Source organism: Lepisosteus oculatus, chromosome 5 (assembly GCF_040954835.1).
Source record: "Lepisosteus oculatus isolate fLepOcu1 chromosome 5, fLepOcu1.hap2, whole genome shotgun sequence".
Taxonomy (NCBI): Eukaryota; Metazoa; Chordata; class Actinopteri; order Semionotiformes; family Lepisosteidae; genus Lepisosteus; species Lepisosteus oculatus.
The window spans coordinates 46,701,356-46,718,783 of NC_090700.1; the positions used below are offsets into that span (position 1 = coordinate 46,701,356).

At 41.8% G+C, this 17,428-nt stretch overlaps 1 protein-coding gene across 5 annotated transcripts in view; it reads left to right on the forward strand.

Annotated features, from left to right (window-relative positions):
- Positions 1-17,428, forward strand: part of apba2b (amyloid beta (A4) precursor protein-binding, family A, member 2b) — an 88,430-nt gene that overhangs the window by 43,359 nt on the left and 27,643 nt on the right. For all 5 annotated transcript variants that reach the window (XM_069190540.1, XM_069190543.1, XM_069190541.1 and 2 more), the window contains 3 exons: positions 9,321-10,388; positions 15,144-15,224; positions 17,037-17,076. In XM_069190540.1, the coding sequence (XP_069046641.1) occupies positions 9,339-10,388; positions 15,144-15,224; positions 17,037-17,076 (1,171 nt within the window). In that variant the 5' untranslated portion in view covers positions 9,321-9,338. The remainder of the gene's footprint in view (positions 1-9,320; positions 10,389-15,143; positions 15,225-17,036; positions 17,077-17,428) is intronic.

Below are 17,428 nucleotides of genomic sequence, written 5' to 3' on the forward strand. Positions count from 1 at the left end.
TAAGAGCCTGAAATTCACAGCATTTGTGGCAGACAGGGGAGGTCGCTGTGATAATTGAATTCAAATGCGGGGTTCTTATGAGCAAAAGGCAGGAGACAAGAGGATTGCACTTTATGATGACAAAGTAAGCGTTAATGACTGAAGTGGCACAAAATGCCAGTTTTCTCCATATGGATTGGCAACCAATGTATAATAATGTATAATTGCAATGTGTGACAATAAACAGATCACAGAGGAGGAATGGAGAAGTATTTGTTCCAAATGAGGAACAAAGATGTCATCAAAATGGAAAGTAAAAAAGAAGTGCAGTCCCTAATTCCCAGGCAGCTTATCCAGGAAAAAGCAGTTTGTATACTACTGTGCTGATGTTCTTTGCCCTGCATTTCATTAGCAGAGATCTGCAAATATGTGTTGTGAGAGATCTCCGTAAACAAGCCAGTCAACTAGTCATCTTGTAGCCCTAGGTGCAGCTGCAGATATGCTGTGTATCTTGGGTGATTAAACTTGCACCTCTCTGAATCAGGTTACCCTCTCTCAGAGTATCTTACTCTGCACTGATGTTATCACCACTTAGAAGATGCCTCTTGAGTTCTAATTAAAAACGGGCGCCTTGGAGCCCCGCTGCCCTGTCTAGATTTGCATGCAATGAGGTGTTTTTCACAAATTGACTGCATGACACAGCCATTTACTGTAGGTAAAGGGATGGCGAATGGGAAATGTGTTCAGTAGTTCAGGAGAAATTTAATGGTGATTGATTGGATATGTTGCTTCTTCAGGGAAGAGGACTCCGACTCAATATCAATCATCAGTCAAATCAAATATCATTGATCTATCAATTAAAGTATAGATCTCGACCAGTACAGAAAGTAAATGGTGCAAAGCCACAAATTGTCTTCTTGTATACAGTAGGTCTTTAAAACCTGTAGAGTTGATGCTTTGAGATAGCAATTGATGTGTGCTATATACACAATCTACTCCACAATACACAAAAAAGCGAAACACAAAAAGTCAGGAAGTTATAAATATTCATCCCTTCTTAATATGCTATTGCAAGCTTCTCCTGGTCTGGAGAGAGTTTGTCAGGACTTAAGAAAAATAGAACAAAGTACAGGTAAATACTGGAGGAAAACCTATTGCAGTCTGCTGGAGACTTAAAATTGGACCGCAAACTGACCTTTCAGCAGGACAGTCCAATGTTTTTCTGCAAGCACAAGACCAAAGCTATAATGGAGTGGATCACTAACAATAAGGTGAATGTACTTGAGTTGTCAAGTCAATGTCCTATTGAGAATGTGTGGGAAGACTTGAAAACCACTGTCCATAAGCAATCCCAAAGCAGCTCCATTGAGTAAATTTGTGATGTGAAATGAGCACCAAGATGGTGTTCAAAGTTAGTAGAAACATCCTCAAAAAGACTTGTAGCTTTAATTACTTATCTTGCTAAATACTTTTATCAATGCACTGTATCTATGCTACAAATATACTACAGTTAACTGAAACTGAGTTTTTCCATTTTCATTGTAGCACAACACACACAAGAACCTGTGACAGCATCTGAAATTCTAGTTAAATGTTAATTAAGACTGTGCTGTCATACTGCAGTATTTCAAAATGAAGGTATTTTATAGAGGCCAAAGAATGGCTCATTATTTTTTTAATCCATTAATTCATGGGGTGAAACCTGAATGCCTAGGAGAGTCTAGCTCACATTTGTCTTTTGTATTTGTCTTCAGAAATGCTTCAATAAAAGAAATTGTACATGTGTTTATTCGTGCTGTCTTCTGGGCTGGGGTGAGTGGTTGCCTTTGGTGACCTTTAATCCCCTGTCGCCTGTGCTGTTGGCGCTGGACAGAGAGTGGCCTGGGCCATGTTCCGAGTGGCTCCCCTGTGCATCCTGACAGTGCTCGTCTTGAGACTGCTCAGACAGGAGAGGTCAAAGGTTGTTGCATCCAAGCACTGATTGGATGCAAAAGAACAGTGCGATCGAGCCTTGCAGGAGCACTGTCCTAGATCAAGTTGATAAATGGAAGAGTATTAAACCTAACGTTCATTTTATCGATGCTTTATATTTTAAATTGAAATCGTGCACCACTCTTAACATGTATTTCCTCTTGTTTACAAGTCTTGAAGAATTGCTTTGGTGATTTGAAAGCATCAACAGCAAGGTGGATCCAGAGCAAACTGTACAAAAGTTTATTCTTCTCTCTAGATCTTGTGTCAATTTCTTTTGTCAGTGTATGCGCAGTATTTCTGCAACCAGGTATAAATCATACATGACAGATGTATTTTCATTCTATCAGTATTTGAACAGTTAGATCTTATCTTGTCTGAGGTTGTGAGTTATTCTTTGTGGGGCATGCGGACCCAGACGCAGTGCAAACAAATACAATATTTCAACGATATTAAGGATTTGGACCCAGCTGTTGCTCAACTACATGCAGTCTTCCCTTCCTGTATGCGGCACATTGTCAGTCACAGATAGAAAAGGCAGAGGTGAACATGTAGAGAGAGAGAAAACCCACAAAAAGCTTTCTCTCCAGAGACATACAGTACATGAAAGATTTATTCCAAATGTTTTTCTTGATGCAATCTACAACAAAAACAATGTTGGCTAGGTAAGAATATGTAGCATATCTGTAGCATTAGCCTAGCTAAAGAATTCTGTGAGTCTGCATTGCTCTCATTCTTTAAAACGGTAATGTGATCTATGCCATGTTGTAATTGTAATGATCAAAGGGCACGGGGCAGGAGAGTGTATTCTTCCAGAACATCTCAGTCAATTACACACAAACGGTTTGTCTTTCAAAAAAACTTATGAACCCCTAAAAACTTTTTTTTTAATTTGAAAACTTCCTCTGATACAGTATTTTCTCGGAAGGCGGAAAGAAACATGTAGAGGTTCTGGTGATGCTTTGAGTAGAAAATCGAGTTCTGTAAATTACGATGTCAAGCAACCTGTTCCTATGCAGTTGGGGTGTCATGTTTTCTTGTTGCCAATAATGTGGGTTTAACATTATAGAGTGTTAGCATATACAGTAAAAGATATTAAAAAGAAAATATTTTTTAGTTCTTATAAATTCATTCTTCTGCCTTTGTTACAGGAAACATTCCTTGTTTCTATGAGGTTGTATTGGAAAACTCTCGTATTTTAAACTAGTATTAAAGTTCTTACTCAATTAATTAATAGACCCCTGACAAATAATTGGAATATTTTATATTTAACAAAGATAATTTCCTTTGTTTTTCAGTCTTGAACCAATGTCCATCATCCTTAATATATGCCTCACCTCATGGTTTCTAAGAACGTTATTTAAAGATCACAACTTCCAGTATTTATGGGAGGATTTTTGTCCCTTAATATATCACCAGTCCTGTCTCTACGAAATCCTTTAAATAATTCATTACAGCGTTTCAGTTATAGAAACGGTAAGAAGTGTCACTAGTGTTTTCCTTGATATTGTGTTTTACTGTAACGTTTGAATTAACTGCCCTTCAGTCTTTCAGTGACTGTCTTTTTGTGGCAGGGTATGAAATACTGCTGTGAGCTCTGGTTGCTGTCTTCCTCTTGGGATGACATTGAGATATCATTGCGTGTCTGACAGCCTCCTTAGACTAGAGGGGACTCTTGCTGGGTCTGGCAGAGCTGCAGAAGGTTGGAGTTCAGCAGGATTTTCAGTTCTGGCTGGTGCTTAAAGGAGCACTGTGCCAAAAAAAAGTGTTGTTATCTGTTTCCATTGGTAGATTTTGTTGCTTGATTTTTTTGTGGGATTACTGAACAGATCTTGGAGTTGAGAGCCAAACATCTTTAACTAAGTACAGTATCTTACATGGAATATGTGGAATTATGTCCAGTCATGCTTCATGCTGCTCAGAGCTAGTGAGGATCAATACTGTTTTGATTCAGTCAAAGTATCATTGTTAGTTCCATAATTCAGCCAGGATAAACAATATTTTGAAGACTTCATGATAGAATGTAAATACAGGCAACTGGAGAAGAGGATAGCAATTGGAAAACACTTGTTTGTTAGACTGCTATGAAAACAATGTGATGGCAATGTGACCACAGCTTCATCCTCTTGCCTAGTGTAACCAGAATCCAGAACAAATACAGCTTTTAATAAAACTGTAACAGTATCGATCTGAATGAAGGCCCCCTTCAGGGACGTTCCTGGCTCAGAATTCAGAACACTGCACTCCATCCAGAATCAGTCAGTAGATAACAACAGATTATTGCTAGTGAGGGCCTCAGAAACCTGGAGCCCTTCCTAGCAGCAACAGGGCATGAGGCTGTACTGCACTCTTGCCAGCCCTTTGCAGGGAACACACACACACATGCATGCAGCCAAATTTAGAGACACTGCATGACCTAACCTAGCCAGCAGATCTTTGGGAGGTGGGGGTAAGACTTTGGCAAAATCCCACAAAAGAAAACAAAGTGAGTGTGCAAACTCCACACAGAAGGGACTCCAAGCTGGAATCCAACCCAGGATCCAAGAGCTGCTCCTCCTGCATTCCATTGGAATTTAATAGTAATTGTATTCTCTGTAAGGGGTACACTTTTTAATTGCTTAATTGCGCAGCTATATCTATAGCACTCTTACGGGTAGGATTTGATTGTCTGTCCCCGCATGGGACAGTTCTTATAAGGTCATTTGAGGAGCTCTGTGTGGCAGTCGGCAGACATGATCAGTCTATCAGTTGTCTTTGCAGTGACTGTCTCAGAAAACTCACTCTTCCTCAGGACTGTACTTCAGGGTTTTCATATACTGAATCAGCCTGCCAGGGATTGCTCTGCAAGCAAAAAAAAAATCATTGCCAACACCTCTTGGAACCTTTACTGTTTACAGCTGATAAACCATTGTGGAAGAACATGCTCATGCAGACTGCTGGTGCATTTCTCTTTCCTTTCCCTTTCTTTTCCTCTTTTTCCTTACTAGAGCAATACAAATATGTATTAAAGCACCAACCCATCGAAATGCTTGCATTTAAACTGTGACAGAAGGACTGTCCGTAAGGTGTGTGGAGTACAGGCTGCTGTGGTAATTATTCCTGTGTCTGGCTTGATTCTGACATTTGTATTTTGTCATCCCATGTTAACTACATGGCAGACTCGGATCGATTGTTGGCTTTACCTACAGTACATGTGAAGATTAAAAGCACAGAAGGGGATTGTTTGACACATTTTCTAGCCTTTGCTTTGAATGAGATCTAAATTGTGATGAGCAAACCTGACATTCCTGCACAGGGAGGATGATCAAGCACTTCATCATCAAGGGGCCCCCTGGAACACATGGACAAGGCCTAGAAGGGCAATAAACCTGTTAGCTTGACACAGGATGCTATGCTGTTATTTGCCCAGCTTGGCTGTAGCACCTGCACATAAGCAGCCAGAAGGAGCAGGGATGCGTTTTCACAAGTAGCTGTCAATAAATCCTCACATTAGATTTGTTCCATGATATCAGGACCCATCAGGTTGTGTGTTCAGCTCATTAGAAGGTGGGCCCTGTTGAGTGTTTAAAACGATCTGACTTTCTATTATTATTCTATGATCTGACATTCTAATATTATTTGCATGAATAATTTGAAAATGGTGCCTGGGTGCGGCCATGTACATTTTGTTTTTTTAGTGCTGAAGCCATGCGGTGATGACAAGCATGGCGTTGTGCTTTTCCCAGAGCAGGAGAAGTGATGGTTACACTGTAGTAATAATGAGTTCTGCTGAAGCGGCGCACAAGATCTAAACGTGCACTGCAGGCGTCAGCTGTCTTCTGGGCTGGGGTGAGTGGATGCCTTTGGTGACCTTTAACCCCCTGTCGCCTGTGCTGTTGGCGCTGGACAGAGAGTGGCCTGGGCCATGTTCCGAGTGGCTCCCCTGTGCATCCTGACAGTGCTCGTCTTGAGACTGCTCGGACAGGAGAGGTCAAAGGTTATCCTAGTCAAGCTGTGCTCTTGGCTTTTAAAGTTCATATTGCACATGCAATAGAAATTGAAGGAAATAAGTGGCATTACATTTTCCTTTATTTTGCTTTATAAAGCAAAAGCCAAGTTGTTATTCAATAAACAGCGAAGGAGAAAATAACAAAAGATAGAAGCCTGCTCTGATGGTTTGTAAGGAGGATCTTTGCAGCTAAGAAGTTTTGTTTGCTTTGGTTGAAAGAGGAAAAAACAGAAGCGGGGTGCGAGCATAGATCGATTGAACTTTATGTTCAATGGAACCTATGGTACAGTTTAGTCCACAAAAGCTAGAAAAATGTTTTGTAGTGCAAAGATTCCCGTTAGCAGAAGATTCACAACTGTCTACAACTGAAGCTGTGCAGTGCAACTGAGTCTAATTTTAATTTGAATCGCCTGAGCTCAGTTGAGCTGGAGGGTTGAATGGTTTGCCTCATGTTACCTGTGAAGTGAATTCAAATGTACTGTAGAGCCCACAGTCCAAGTATGGTACGGTAGCACAGCTATCACCCGTGTGTTATAATGGAACAGCAGGCGATTTGGTTTCTGAACAATGTAACCCTCCCCGTAAGGAATAGATAATTCTTAATCGGGTGCCTTCTGTAGTCGGGATAATTAGCCTTTGTAATGATTTGCTTCAGAAAAAAATAAAAACAACAACAGGGCCTCAGAGCTCAGAGTTTGTAATTGGAGTTGGTGCCTGCTGGAGACATCAGTCTGTTTTCAGAGCTGTCAGCGAAGGGAGGGAGACTGCTGGGAGTGATGAGGCAGAAATAAAAGGCAACCAGGGCACAGATGGGCCTGAATTCACACAACAGACACCGGGGTAATGTGTACAATCCTGTCAGCCTGTTACCTGTCCACGGTGACACCACGCTACCTGACAGGTGTGGTGTCGTCCCACAGGACTAGAAGTGGCAGGAGCTGCTCAGCAGTGCACACAGCTAATGGTATCGTGTTTCCTGCAGATTTGCATTGCAGTACAGTTTTACTCTCGCATGCATCTCAAGGTTCTACAGAGACAAGGGCGCAATTATTATGATAAAGGCAGGATGCAAAATGTTTCTGAGATGAAAAACATAGTGAAGAAATTTAGCGGTACTAACCCTGGTGATCTGGGTATGTTCTACTGGCATGTGCAAAATGGCTTAACTGAAGCTCCCAGTTAATTCAGTTGGTGGAGTAGTTTGTCATTTCTCCTTCTGATCTGCATATTGAGGCTGCTAAAGCATGAATCTGTCACTCGGGGGGCTGGCACTTCAGTGGTGGATAAAAAAAGCATATAAGATCCTTTGTGATAAAAAGCACTATATAAACCTGTGCAATACATTTATATCTATATTTACATCCATATCTATATCTACATCTATATTTATATTCATATGTGTGATACGATTTTTGTTTACTGTTCTGTTCTAGTTTGCTCTTGTGTGTCCGGACTGTAACTCTTGTATTGTATTGTATGTATTGTACTATTATTATATAATTCGTTACACTGTGGCTGTGTTGTGTGTGTTAAGCTGCTGTTGCACTGCAATTTCCCTCACGGGATCAATAAAGTATCTATCTATCTATACTGTAAATACCGCTGTTATAAATAATAGGAATGTGACCATCACTCAGTATTGGATAAAGCTCATAGAAAATGGATGTATGGATGGATGGATGGAACAGGAACGTGAATGAATGTTGCTATTTTATTATCTTCCTTACAGTGGCAGCAATGAGTTCCTGAAAATCTGATGCCCATATACAGGTACTTGGTGGTAAAAGCCATTTGTGAAACTTGGTATTCTTATCACTCGAGTCAAACATTTGAGGAAACGTTGTTGTTTTTTTTCCCTTTGCAGATCCTGAACTCAATCATTCTACTGAAGGCTTTAATGTTGCACTTTACTTCGGCTCAACTGAGCTTCCGTGTTTGATAGAGATCAATAAGCACCTGTGATTAATGGGTGAATTATGATTAATGTAGAATTTAGCTGCCCATGAACAAACTGGTTGTAAATCATTGTGCGACCCGCTGCGATCGTGAAATTCACTGCCGGAAATTTCAATTAAATTATTGATTGTGTGATGAATGTTGTTTTGGCAAATGTTATTATCACCTCATTTGATGATAGCTTGCTTCATACCAGTATACTTTATGTAGAAGATGATTCATTCATTAGAGGTGCTGAATGAAGTCAAGGCACGTGGTAAACAAGGCTGTCTGTTATTAACTATCTTTTACTTTTATTTAAAGTATCATCTGCAGAACATGTAGTTTAAATTATTTTGCCCCTTTTCTGCAGTTTTGGCTTCATTTTTTACATGAAACTTAATTATGTCAAGTTTTAAAGTTGGTTCTGCATCATTTAAGTAGTGTCTGATTGCCTCTGTAATTTTTAATTTCAAACATTTCTTGTGCCACTTGAGATCACATGATGTTGGAATAAATTAAACTTCTAAGAGCATACAGAGAGCAAGTGTTGCAAGACATAAATGAAAATACGTATTCTCAAGTAACCCAAAAGTATCATAGTGAAGTCTGTAATCTTTTAAGATTTAAGTCTGAAGCTTAAATTTAAGCTTAAGGCTTAAGGGCAATGGGTCCAAATGTTAATGGACATATAATTGCTTGAGCAAACTGCAACATTTTTTAAATTTTGGTAAATAAATAAATAATCTAAATAAATGCTGAAAAATATTTATGAAATTTTCAAAGAAACACTCTCACACTGTAAGGTTTATTCATAATAACTGAAGAAAATTGCTGTGAATGCTTTTCAAGAATTCAATACTAATTCATTTTGGTAAACCTGAGCCCGCACTCAAAAGTTTGTGGGTTAAATCTATAAGAAGCAGTTCTGTTTAGTTGCTCTGATGGAATTATTGAAAATATCATTGAAAATTTACCTATTCCTGGGGTACAGACAAGGTGAACTGTATTTAGTTCAAAATCGGTGCATACATTTTCATATGTATCGAGGAGCAGGGACTTTCAGCTTCATTCTCTGCAAAGTAGGACATTGCTTTTTCACAAGGCTTACTTTTCCTGCCCATCTGCTGAATCACAGGTTTCAGTAGCCTTTTTATTACACAGAAACGTGGGGAGGGACTCACATTTTCAGCTCAATAACTGATGCACAGGCCCTGCAATATTAAAATTCTCCACCGAAAAACTGTAGACAGTGAAGCTCTTTTTCCACAGCACAGCCACACCTCAGGTAGGTGCATAAGCTTCAAGCCTGGGGTCCCTGGTGCCACCAGCTGGAAAGGTGGGGGTGGGAGGGATTATACCTCGAAATTCCCCAGGAGAACATAGCGCAGAAAGTCAGTACGTAACTCTAGGTAAACAAACCGACCTCTCTCTCTTTTTGTCCCAGGTTATAGTCGAGAGATGAATGGCATGTAACCTGCCAGCAATGGCGCACAGGAAGAGGCAAGGGACAAGCAGCAGCATGGTGGAGCCCAGGGTGCGGCCCTGCCCTGCCACGTTCCCGGCTGCCCCACAGAGAGAGAGACGGTCGGACCCTGAGCCAGAGGACCTGGAGAACCAGCCGCAGCGCCAGTTCCACCCCGAGAGCCCTGACCTGAAGGACAGCCGGCCTGCCACCCCAGACCATACCGACCAGGACTGCCAGGACCACAGCGCTGACGGGGACTCCAGCTCCGACTACGTCAACAACACTTCTGAGGAGGAGGACTACGATGAGGGGCTGCCGGAGGAGGACGAGGGGGTGACCTACTACATCCGGTACTGTCCGGAAGACGACAGCTACCTGGAGGGCATGGACTGCAATGATGGAGACTACATCCCCCACCAGGAGCCCTCCGTAGAGACTGACGAGTGTCAGGAGGCCGTGGAGGAGTGGGCCGAGTCCGAGGGGCAGTGCCCGTCCCTAGACCAGGACGCTGACCCGCAGGCCTATGAGGACAACCCAGAGGAGGTCTTGGATGACCGTGCAGCCTCTCTGCAGACTCCTCTCCCAGGAGAAGAGGAGGAGGAGGAAGTGGAAGAGGAAGGAGAAGAGAGCGAGGAGTACTGCCCCAACGAGGAAGGCTTCCCTCAGGACTATTACAGCCAGGAAGCTAATGGGAACTCCGTCCGCATCTCCCCTTATTCGACCCGGAAGGCTGATGGGGAAGCGGGAGAGGACCAGGAAGAGGACATTGACCAGATCGTGGCCGAGATCAAGATGAGCATGAGCATGGGCAGCTTGAGCAGTGGCACCGACCAGAGTCCGGAGGAACCTGGGAACGACTCGCTGCCGAAGGACTTCAAGGACGTTGCCGCCAAGGCGGATCCTGTCCTGTACGCCGGTAACCGGCACGAGGGAAGGCCCAAGTCCCTGAACATCCCGGCAGCCTCCAGGCACAGCGCTGACGTCCAGAGGGGCTTCAAAGTGCGAGCCAGAACTCCGGAGGAGAGGCAGAAGTGGGCCCAAGAGCAGGTAGGAGTGTCTCCAATTGTTTTTTAACTGCTTCTTCCAATTCAGGGTCACAGGGGAGCCCGGCAAACAATGGCTGTAAAGCAGGATACACCCTGGACAGGATGCCAGTCCATCGCAGGGCACACACAGACACAGACACTCACAGAGGGCCGGTTTTCCCTGAGGTCAATTAACCTACCAGTATGTCTATGGACTGTGGTAGGCAACCACACCACCCAGGGGAAATTCACGAGAACGAGGGGCATCATACAGTCCCCACGCAGATAACACCCCAGATCCAGAATTGAGCCTAGTGCCCCAGTGCTGCGAGGCAGCAGTACTTACCACTGCGCCACTGTGCCACCCCAACAATAACCAACAAACAAAAAACTTATTTGAAGTGCTTGATTACTCAGGCTTCATTCCTCTTGTTGAGGTCTGACCATGCAAGAAAAGACGCTCATTTAAATAAGCTTCGCATTAAAAATTGGTAATAGCTTCATAGCGCTTTTCATCTTCAAGGCTCCAAAAGGTGGTAGCGCTGCTGTGGATGAAAAAAGAATGGTGCAGTTGATTCAAAAGGCAAGTGAGATCTAAGCTTTCTGGAGGTTTCTGAAAACTCTTGAACATTCCCATTTTTGTCAGTTGTAAGTTTTTTTTTTATAACAGTAGGGTGTTTTTTCCTTGTTAGAAAGTGTTTTTCAGCCGTGTTTAATTAAAGTCATGTTGAAGGACAATCAGCCTATGAAAACTGTCACAGTGTTAGTTAAGGGAAGTCACAGGAAAATTAGCCTGCCATGTCATAAGCACATTTTACTTTGAGGAGTGTGGCACAGCCTGCTTTAAAAGAACTTGTGGAGTCGTTTTCAAACTGTCACATTATAATTGAACTGCTTGAGAAATCATTTATACGCAGTTCCACACTCATTTAAGTCCCAGGGAAACATTTACATAGCACAGCTATCCTATCCAGTGAATGATTTATGTTTGCAATGTCTATCAGTACAAAGTAAAATTTGCTATAAGGAAGGTTTTAAGTTGCAGGACACATGTAGTCAAAACACAGGTTTTAACCTCAATGAATGTGATGAATTCAACCTTTTCATTCCGGTTCTTCTCTAGTCATTTATCCTGGACAGTGAGCTTTATGCAGCCAAGACTGAAACAGATAGTGGGCTGTCACATTGTCATAAGCAATATTGAAGGCTTCTGCTGACAAATCAGAATACACTCTGGCAGATTTCTTTTCAGACTGAGAAAACTGTGGAGGTGGAACAACTTTGGTTGGACCAAGTGGGAACCTGTCACCAGGCACCAAAAATGTTTCAGTGTGGTCGCACAGGAGCAGAGAATGTGGTTTCCAATTTTATTTAATAATTTTTTTAATGCGCTTCGTTGATCCGAGTCCACTTGTTATTTTTGCTTTTTTAGTGGTACCCTCGAAATTTTGTCTGTAAAGCCACCTAACCCCAGTGTCACCTCACCTCTGGAGGACCCGTGGGATGTCCTGTCCTCAGAATCTCACAGATACGACCTGGGCTGTGAACACAAAATGTCATAAAATTGTTTTCCAGAGAGATTGTCGGCCAGAGAGCACAGTGATTTGCTATCCAGATCTCATGCAATGCAGTGACTTTCAACAAAGAGAGGGCACAGGTCCAAATGTCATTAAAAGAATACCCTATATATTGCCTGGGTTGGAAATGAATGTTTCCATTATAATTCCGGGTGTTTGATCATTTAGTTTCTATTGCTTTAATTGTATCTGCCACTTACAATTAATATATTAAATGATTGTGCTGGATGATTGTGATCATTCCTCTTCTTAGGACAGCATATTCTTTGTATCCACACCACCCCACATTCAGTACATAACTCAGAGCCTGCCTGTGCATCCTGTTAGCATTTGCATCCACTTAGTCTTTGTTTCTCATTATCCTGAAGTGTTACATCTCAGTATAAGCAGATGGTAAGGTGAGAAAACAGATAATTCCTACTGATGTCTGCATTTGAAACCCATTGCTTTGCACCTGTTATGTTGTGTAGGTGTGTGTTCAAAATAATAGGAGAGAGAATAATGAACTTGGGGTCTCCAGAGTTGCATTTTTATCTAAAGAGAGCCTTAAAAGTGTGTGCAGTACCAAATTAATTTCGATATTTGCTAGTGGAGTTTATCTAAACAAAGCTGTAAACTGTGTGAATCTGTAATTTGGTAATTATGCTTTGGAGTGTTTTCAGTTGCCTTGCTTTCTGGATATTATCCATCAATTTTCGGACCACTTTTTGTCCACTTCAGGGTCACGGGTTGAGCTGGAGCCTATTCCGGCAAGCAAGGGGCGTAAGTCAGGATACACCCTGGATGGGATGGCAGCCCATCTAAGGACACACACAGACGCAGACAAAAACACACTCTCACACCGGGGACAATTTTCCCTGGAGCCAATTAACCTACCAGCATGTCTTTGGGCTGTGGGAGGAAATCCGGAGCACCAGAGGAGACCTGCCTAGACTCAGGAAGAACATACACATTCCACACAGATTAGCACCCTGGGAGCTGAGCCCAAGGAAGGCTTCAGTGTTGTGAGGCAGCAATGTGAACCACTGTGCTACCATGCCGCCCTCTTATATAATCCTTCCTGTTAAATCAGTTATGCATGGTTGCCTCCTATAACTCAGGACTGAATACCTATGGCTTGAGATCTGTGCAACACAAGCCAGAGTGCCTGCGGTTTGGCCAGTGTTCATGGTCCTGTTTGAATTTTCCTTCCTTGTGACACAGTCAGCTTTTTAGAGAGCTTTTCAGGCGCTTTCTGCTGGAGTAGGCACCTGGCATGACAAGTACTGTAGCAATCGGGACTGAAAAAAACAAAACCATTTAATTTATTGTAACAGAAAAAGAAAATAAGCATGAATGAAAGGTTCCGTATTTCAGGAAGAGCTCTGCAAGTTAATGTTGGACCACATGATATGGCAATACAGTGTCTTTTGCCTACAGTTGATGAGGAGAAAGCTTTGGAGTTTGTTTGGATCAAAAATACACATGTGCACAGGACTAATAGACTATTTAGAGAATGGTGGTAGTGCAAATGATACTGCCATTCATTGACATCCTGAACAAGAATGCTGTTCAGGTTGTAAGAAGAGCAAAACTCAATAACAGACTCAATAAATATGCTGTTAAGATTGATCTGCTGAGGTATATAAAATGCTCAATAACCTAATTAAGAATCTGTAAAGTATGTATGCAGTATGAATAACACAAAAAGATGAAATATTGAACATGCTTTCTATTAAGATATTAATCAACTACTGCACATGTTAGCAATTATATTTAAGATGTCACTTTGTGAATTAAAAAATAACTATGAGTAATTCAAAGACTGACATGAAGAACATTCAAAGTCTGTTGCATTGTTGAATTTACTGTAGGTGTAATGCACTTAATATTTAAGAATTTAGTTCCAAGCACTTGGAAAAGGGCAAGTCATGCTTTTAATGAAAGGAAATTGAATAGGTTACAATGGATGGGTTGCAATACCTGAAATCCTGTGATCCCTGGACACCCCTGAGAGAAAAGCAAACCACTTTGTTCAATACTAATCATTTAGCGAGGGAAAATCCATGAAGGAATCAACTTTCAAAGAGTAGCTTTAACTGTTGAAATTATTAAGACATTTGTGGGTAGATTTGGTTGGTAGCCATTTAGTAAATTTGACCATTTGCCTGCAATTTACAATTGGCAGCCCACTGAAGCTCAGCAGGTGTGAGCCTGGTCAGTACCTGGATGGGAGACTCCTGGGAAAAACTAAGGTTGTTGCTGGAAGAGGGGTTAGTGGGGCCAGTAGGGGGCGCTCACCATGCTGTCTGTGAGGGTCCTAATGCCCCAGTATAGTGACGGGGACACTATACTGTAAAAAAAAAGACGCTGTCCTTCGGATGAGACGTAAAACTGAGGTCCTGACCCAGGGCTTTATTCGAAAAGAGTAGGGGTGGAACCCCGGCGTCCTGGCCACATTTGTTCTTGTCTTGACTTGGGTCTCGCTCCAGATGATATTCAGCTGTCTTCTGGATGGGGCTTGTCAAAGGCACAGCAGCGAATGATTGGTAATCATTGCAACCTGTTGTATTACTAAAAATCATATCATTAGGACTTCCTTGGATCCGCTAAACACGAACTTAAAAACAATATGAGGGGATTTTACCTGTATTTTGTACAGTAAAGGGTCAGTGACTCCTTTAGTAAAATGATATTTCTGATACTTCAGCAGCTTGCTCTTAACACTAAAACATTTGGTGCAAATTACCATTTGGTGCTTTGTGTAGACCGTATTCAGCCCAGTGCTTGAGTTTAATCTGCTTGCAACTTCAACAAGCTTAGCTTTCTTGGAGTTGAGACACAGGGTCAGGTTCATATAATTGCTTCACTTTCATTTGAAAAAAAAGGTCTAGTATTAAATAGGTTTTCCAGGAACAGGTTGTGAAACAAACAGGTATCAAAAGCCTGTGGTGAAAGGAAGTAATAACATGTGCTTCCTGCTCCCCCTGAAGAAGCCTGCATCCCCTGTTTAGCCTCTGGATGGCACAGAGTATTTTGCATTGACAGGGCTCTTGTTACTTAGCCTTAAAGAATCATCCCAAAGCAGACAAATCCAGTGGAGCTTTAACAGGTGTGTTAGATCTTTTGACATGTCCTTGTTTGTTGAAAAGGCTCGGGTAATTCAGAACCTGCTTGCCAGCCTTGCCCGTGTATTTCTAATTTCTCTTAATAATACGCAGGTGTCTAACAACCCGGAACAGCCTAGAAAACAGCAGCGATCTGATCTTAATGGGCCAGCTGAAAATAACAACATCCCAGAGGTAAGAAGTGTGTGAAGTGTGTGGCTATACCATACTCCGACATATGGTATTAAAGAGCAGAACAGCTCCCTCCTCCCCACTGCTTTCTGTGCCTACAGTATCTGCTGCAGTGTCCTCTCCTCTCTGACCTCTGTAAGATCTGAGCTGAGCTGTTTCTGGAGCGTGGTTTGGTGCCTTCGATAATGCTTGCATTATGGGGGAGTGTTGAGGTTGTCTCGGGAGGGTTTTGCTAGTGAGACAGCTTGTCTGCTGTGACTCCCGCTCACTGCTGTTGGACCTTTCTGGTACGAGCTCATTGTGATCTGGAGGCAGAGATTTCCTGCAGCGTTTACCTGCCTCCCTTGGCTTGGCTGTCTTTACTCCTTGTTGGAACCCTTTTTCTGGGCCTGGAAGAGCTCCCCTGAACATAAAGAACCTGGTATCTGCTCAAGATCAGATGGGTCAGCCCACTCTTGCTTGGCATGCTTCAAATTTCCCTTAGATCATATCTTAGCAACACAACCTCTATCACTAAAGCCCTGTCTCGAGTAATGAAATCGGAAAGAGTGGAAGGACAAAATGTCTCATGAGTGCCACCATGTTCTCAGAGATCCTCTCTTACCCTTTCCAGGACTGTCTCCTGTATCCTTCCGAGTCCTATGATATTGTAAAGGGATTTTTTTTTAAAATAAGATATACAGTAAGTGTAATCTTGACTTAAACACTCCCAAAGATAACAACAACAGGCTTGATTTTGAAGACAAACTATATTACAGGGATAGAATATAGAAAAAAATATATTTTTCTCTTATTTAAAAAAGAGGTCTCTACAACAGAAGAATCCAGAACTGGCACCACCTCATTTTAACATACTTTCGTGTCTGAATAGCAAACACTATTGATTTGAACAGGAACTGAGCCCTTTGCACAAAATCCTGTCTAATTAAGTTGCCTTGGCTCAAATTCCTCCTGTCCCAAGATGCTCGTGCTGAGTGCCCATGGGCAGACTGCCCTTTTCTATTCAGCCCAAGCCCAGAATAGTGTCACTTTTCCCTCTTATTAAATGTATTGATTGGACATCAGGTTGGTGGGGTGTGGGTACTTCTAACACTTTGCCATTATTTTAGTAGCAGGAATGTTTTCTCATCACAAAATTTTCTTTTGTAAGGAACTCTTGCACCTGACTGTTATTTAGAGTACTAACCCATTTTTGGAATTTTTACATGTAAAGTAGCAGTCGTTGAGACATCTATGACACAGGTCAATGCTATACCAAGTAATAGGTTTATTCCATGCTGAAAAAAAGAAGAAAGAGAACACAACGTTTCGGCCGTGGAGCCTTCTTCAGGTGCCTTCTTCACACCTGAAGAAGGCTCCACGGCCGAAACGTTGTGTTCTCTTTCTTCTTTTTTCCAGCATGGAATAAACCTATTACTTGTTCCTTTGCAGCCTACGAATGCTGACGCAGCTACCCACCTGAACTACAATGCTATACCAAGCCTACCTGACCCATACACATTATTTTAAGTCCACAGTTTATTCTTTCGTGTCTAATTATAGCAGTTTTTCTTCATTATTTTGACTGACCTACACATTATGTTTAAAATAAGATAAGCAAGCACATAAAGCTTTTTCTTATAAAACAATGGAAACAGAAACATTAAAATGTACTATGGTTTTTGATTTTTTGTTTGTTTTTTTGTCAGGAAGATATGAATTACTTGAGCTCAGCAATGTTCTCTTGCTAATCAAGCTGTAAACCATGTAAGAATATTAGCACAATAAATCTTGAAAAGGTTAAAAAATTAATCATCACGACTTAATGTTTTGCAGCAAACAAAGAAAACTGCATCCTTTCCCAGCTTTGTGGACGGTAAGGCATATTGTCTCCTTTTTACAGCAGAGTCCATTTTTCCTTTGTTGTCCTTGGTGCTTGAGGTTGTAGTCTTTCGAAAGAGAGAAAGAAAAATAAATTGTGTACAAGAAGATTAAAATATCGGGGTCTTGGAGTGTTTTGTGCATGGAACAAATGGATGTACAATGCCGCAGAGATTGCTACAAGGTTTGAATTGGAGTGAAAATGTGCTGTTTTCCCTTCAAGAATTCTCCGAATCTGCTAAGTTGTGGCTGTGATGGGCACAATGTAGAACTGGGAGTCTGACCGCTGTGATCTCGCAGGCTTCAGTGGTTTATTGTTTTGAGTTTGATGGAAGACCTTTCTTAGT